Consider the following 5369-nt stretch of genomic DNA (forward strand, 5'->3'; position numbering starts at 1 on the left):
CTGGTTAATAAAAACATGGACACCAGGATTATGTGAAATCTACTTTTGAACAGTAAAACATATGCTGTCACTACCCATTTGCCACAACACTGTCTACATCTTAACAAGACCCTAACCCGAATTTAGCAACACCATTCCATGTTCTAAAGTTAAACGATCACCTCACTAACATATGGATATTGGGTAATTAATTTTGTTGTGTTCCAGTTGATAAATAAGTGATCATTCTAACATTGGACATCACATTAAATTCCCCCTTGTCTCCCCCATAACCTACCTCACACACACAGTTTCTATTGCTTGTCCCCTGACCCCCCGGCCTCCCTCTCCCCCCTCTCTCCCCTCTCCTCACCCTCCGTACCCTCACCTCATCCTTCAGTAGGGTCTGTTGGCATCCTTGGGCCTCTTCAGCTGAACCTTGAGTCTCTTCATGCCAATCTGGAAGCCGTTCATGGCCTGAATGGCTGTCTGGGCACTGGAGGGGTTGTCAAAGCTCACAAAGCCTGGGGATAACATCACAGTCTCAGAGGTCGGAGGTCAGACATGGGATGAGAGGTCATAGGATGTCAGTCAGACATGGGATCACAGGACATAGGATGTCAGTCAGACATGGGATGACAGGTCATAGGATGTCAGTCAGACATGGGATCACAGGACATAGGATGTCAGTCAGACATGGGATGACAGGTCATAGGATGTCAGTCAGACATGGGATGACAGGTCATAGGATGTCAGTCAGACATGGGATGAGAGGTCATAGGATGTCAGTCAGACATGGGATCACAGGACATAGGATGTCAGTCAGACATGGGATGACAGGTCATAGGATGTCAGTCAGACATGGGATCACAGGACATAGGATGTCAGTCAGACATGGGATGACAGGTCATAGGATGTCAGTCAGACATGGGATCACAGGTCATAGGATGTCAGTCAGACATGGGATCACAGGTCATAGGATGTCAGTCAGACATGGGATGACAGGACATTCCCATATGACTCAGACAGACTCCCCAAAGAACCTATAGCTGTATTATGTTGCTTACTCTGTCTTATGTAAGAATCATTGTTAATGTCTCTTGCATATTATGAAATATTGTAATAGACAATACATATTATATAATAAATAATTCTATTGTATTCTATTCACCTCACACTGAGATCATTTTAAGGACATCTTTGAAACATTACACACATTATGAGCCAGAGTTACATTAGTAAGAGTAATTAGTAGCAGGTTAATCTTAATCATCATCATCATCATCATCATCATCACCATCCTCACTCACCAAAGCACTTGCTCTGATTGGTTGCCCGGTCAACAAAAACCTTAGCTGAGATGACGTTGCCGAAGGGGATAAACATCTGCAGCATCTCTGAGTCTGTGAACTCCTGGGGTAGGTGGTAGATGAAGATGTTACAGCCCTCAGGACCTGAGGAGAGAGGAGAGAGGGAGAAGAGAGAGAAAGAGAGAGAGAAAGACAGGATGGGTGGAGGGTCATTTCTCTTTTTCACTCTTTTTCTGAAGTGTACTGAGGCATTGTCACGATGCACTTTACGGGAGCTACACATGACATGTTCACACACACATATATATATATATATACTGTATACAGTAATGGTAGAACTCACCCTCTCGTTGCTGCAGCTGCTGAGGCTGCTGGTGTTGCTGTGCCACTAGTGTGTGTTGGTGAGGGAAGGGCTGTCCCACCAGGCCATAGGCAGCAGGATAGGTTGCTGTGGGTCGTAGATGAAGAGGTAAACATTGAGGACTTCTGACTTCTTCCATTTCACAAACTTTACATTACCTCAGAGAACAGAAAAACACTAAAGAAATTTGTGAAAAACAGAAAATGCATTGGAGCAAAAGCCTCTAAAATCCAAGGCCAATTCAAGGTCCTCTCTCAAGTACAGGATAGAGGTTTAAAAGCCTTTATTGAAGGTTGGTTTGCTGAATGGCAAGGATAAAAAAAAGAAAAAAAAAAAAAGAAACATTCCTCAGAGAACATCTCACTGTTATAGACTCAACAAAAAAATCTAAAGAAACTCATGCTGAATTCCAAATCTGCCCTGACTCCCAAGAGCACCCCTGAAGAGATGAAAAGACTGGATTGGTGTAAGAAATATGGTGAGCCTTCCACCCAGCCAATCAGAGGGAAAGATGGAGCTACCACCATATTGCATATACTGTATCTATCCAATCCTTTCAGTTATTTTTATTTTATCTTCTACAGCAGTGCCTAGGGGGTAGGGGCAGGGGGGTCACATCCATCAATGACCCCTGCGTTCTCACCTGTGTAGTGCTGCATGCCAGTGTAGGCCTGCTGGAGAGGATCCAAGACAGGACTCTGAGCTGAGGGGAGAGCATTCAGAGAGAGAGAGAGAGAGAGAGAGAGAGAGAGAGAGAGAGAGAGAGAGAGAGAGAGAGAGAGAGAGAGAGAGAGAGAGAGAGACAGCAAGTGAGAACATGGTTATTATAAAATACACAAACATGTTATTTGGAGCATGCTAATATGCTCCAAATAGCAATGTTCCTCACACATCCCCCATTGTTTTGCACTCAAATATTAAAATGTGCAGATGCTAGCTATGTAAAGAAACCAACAGTATTTTGTTGCTAGGCTTTATAGGAGTTCCCTCTATTAAAGATGAGGTACAGATGTTACACTCCTTAACATTGAGACTATTTCTACTACTACAATTTCCTATTGACAAAGTTGGATAGCAGTAGTCTACCTGTATGATAGTATAGCTTACCTGTATGACAGTGTATGATAGTATAGCCTACCTGTATGATAATGTATGATAGTGTAGCCTACCTGTATGACAGTGTATGATAGTATAGCCTACCTGTATGACAGTGTATGACAGTGTATGACAGTGTATGATAGTATAGACTACCTGTATGATAGTGTATGATAGTGTAGCCTACCTGTATGATAGTGTAGCCTACCTGTTTGACTGAATGGGAACACACCTTGATAAGCATGTAGCCCATTGGTGTACAGGGCTTCCGTTGCTGACTGTCCATTGGGTGGAGCTGGTACTGGGGGGTAGCTGAGATGGGGAGGCAGAGAAGGTACAGGTGTGGCTGCCATGGTGGGAGGAGTGCTGGTACCTGCACAGGAGGGCCAATCAGGCATGGTCAAACAGAGGCAATGACATGGAATAAAAGGCCAACCGTCCTCCGTGTTTGCACCAGAGGAGGCTGGTGGAGGTAGAAATCAGAGGACAGGGTCATTGGAATTGATGTGTTTGATACCATACCTCATTCCATTCCATGCATTACAATGAGCATGTCCTCCGATTTCTCCCTCCACCAGTCTCCACTGATTTAAGATCTTTATTTGTATTCTTACTAGAATCATTGTCATTGTCTTGGAACTCGGCCATCACAATAGTAAATAATAAACATTGTTTTCCAAACTCTGTATATATCTATGGCTCTGGCAGGAATATCATTTGTTTGATAAAAATGTTATGGGAATCAAGAACGGCAGTGCATTTTTTATTATATATTTTTCTCATTACAGACAGAGGCTGCTGAAGGAAATGGTAATGGTAAATGGACTGACTTATATAGCGCCTTATTCCAAAGCGCTTTTCATTCACCCATTCACACACACATTCACACACCAATGGGGGCAAGCTACCATGCAAGGCACTGGCCCGCTCATTGGGAGCAATATGGGGTTCAGTGTCTTGCCCAAGGACACCTCAACACGTGGCCAGCCGGGGTTTGAACCGATCTGCCAACCTTGCGATCATTAGACGCCGGCTCTAGCTCCTGCGCCACAGCTGACCTGGACTACCAGTGGCGGTGGATGAAGTGGCAGTGGATGATGTGGCAGTGGATGAAGTGGCAGTGGATGATGTGGCAGTGGATGAAGTGGCAGTGGATGAAGTGGCAGTGGATGAAGTGGCAGTGGATGAAGTGGCAGTGGATGATGTGGCAGTGGATGATGTGGCAGTGGACAAAGTGGCGGTGGATGAAGTGGCAGTGGATGAAGTGGTGGTGGACGAGATCACCCTCTGGTTACCTGAGGAGGGGGTGAGGGATGAGATGGGCGTGGCGATGAGGCTGCTGGGGTTGAGGGCGGCCAGCTGCTGCATCTGCACGGCGGCCACCGATACGGGAGACAGGTACGCTGACTGAGCTACCAGAGCCTGCTGCTGCACCAACTAGAGAGGGAGGGAGGGAAGGGAGAAGAGGAGGGAGGAAGATGAAGAGAAAGAGGGGGGGGGGGGGGTGGGAGGAGGAGAAAGGTAGGAAGACGAAGAGAGAAGGGGGGGAGGAGTGTGACGGGGAGGAAGGTAGGAAGATTAAGAGAGAGAGAGAGAGAGAAAAAGAAAACGAGTTATAGGGCCTCATTAGACCACATTTCCTTTGTGTTCACATTTCTATTTGAGTCTTTGCTTCCAGCTGCGAAATCTCAAACTGCCCTAATGGCTGTTGGTATATATGTATGTATGTGTGTGTGTGTGTGTGTGTGTGTGTATATTGTACTCTCGGCCTGTGTTGGTATGTGTGTGTGTGTGTGTGTGTGTGTGTGTGTGTGTGTGTGTGTGAGTGTGTGTGTGTGTGTGTGTGTGTGTGTGTCTGGGTATCTGGGTATATTGTATTCACCTCTTGTGTATGTGTATGTGTATGTGTATGTGTATGTGTATGTGTATGTGTATGTGTATGTGTATGTGTATGTGTGTGTGTGTGTGTGTGTGTGTGTGTTTGTGTCTGGGTATCTGGGTATATTGTATTCACCTCCTGTGTTGGTGTTGGTGTGTGTGTGTATGTGTGTGTGTGTGTGGGGGGGGGGTATATTGTACTCACAGCCTGTGTGTAGGCGTTGTACGCCCCCAGGTGGAGAGTCATAGGACTGATGACTCCCAGTTGGGACGCCACCTGCTGCATGCGCCTGATCCCCCGCTCCTTCTCAGAGTCTGCAAACTTCACCACCAGGCTGGACGAGGCACCCTGGAGAGAGAGACGGAGGGAGGATGGAGGGTGAGAGGGAGGGAGGATGAGATGGAGGGTGATAAGGAGGGAGGGCGAGAGAGAGGGAGGGTGAGAGGGAGGGAGGATGAGATGGAGGGTGATAAGGAGGGAGGGTGAAAGAGATGGAGGGTGAGAGGGAGGGAGGGTGAGAGAGGGAGGGTGATAAGGAGGGAGGGCGAGATGGAGGGAGGGTGATAAGGAGGGAGGGTGAGAGAGAGGGAGGGTGAGAGGGAGGGAGGGTAAGAGGTAGGGTGATAAGCAGGGAGGGTGAGAGAGAGGGAGGGTGAGAGGGAGGGAGGTTGAGAGGGAGGGAGGGTGAGAGGGAGGGAGGTTGAGAGGGAGGGAGGGTGAGAGGTAGGGTGATAAGTAGGGAGGG

At 47.1% G+C, this 5369-nt stretch overlaps 1 protein-coding gene across 1 annotated transcript in view; it reads right to left on the minus strand.

Annotated features, from left to right (window-relative positions):
* Positions 1-375: 375 nt before the first annotated feature.
* Positions 376-5369, minus strand: part of celf3a (cugbp, Elav-like family member 3a) — a gene marked incomplete at both ends in the record, with an annotated part of 22971 nt that continues 17977 nt past the window's right edge. Inside the window, 5 exons of the mRNA XM_080531185.1 lie at positions 376-503; positions 1290-1433; positions 2294-2353; positions 4041-4182; positions 4829-4972. Coding sequence (XP_080387311.1) covers positions 376-503; positions 1290-1433; positions 2294-2353; positions 4041-4182; positions 4829-4972 — 618 coding nt within the window. The remainder of the gene's footprint in view (positions 504-1289; positions 1434-2293; positions 2354-4040; positions 4183-4828; positions 4973-5369) is intronic.

This window comes from Nansenia antarctica (assembly GCF_963989245.1).
Source record: "Nansenia antarctica genome assembly, chromosome: 5".
Lineage (NCBI taxonomy): Eukaryota > Metazoa > Chordata > Actinopteri > Argentiniformes > Microstomatidae > Nansenia > Nansenia antarctica.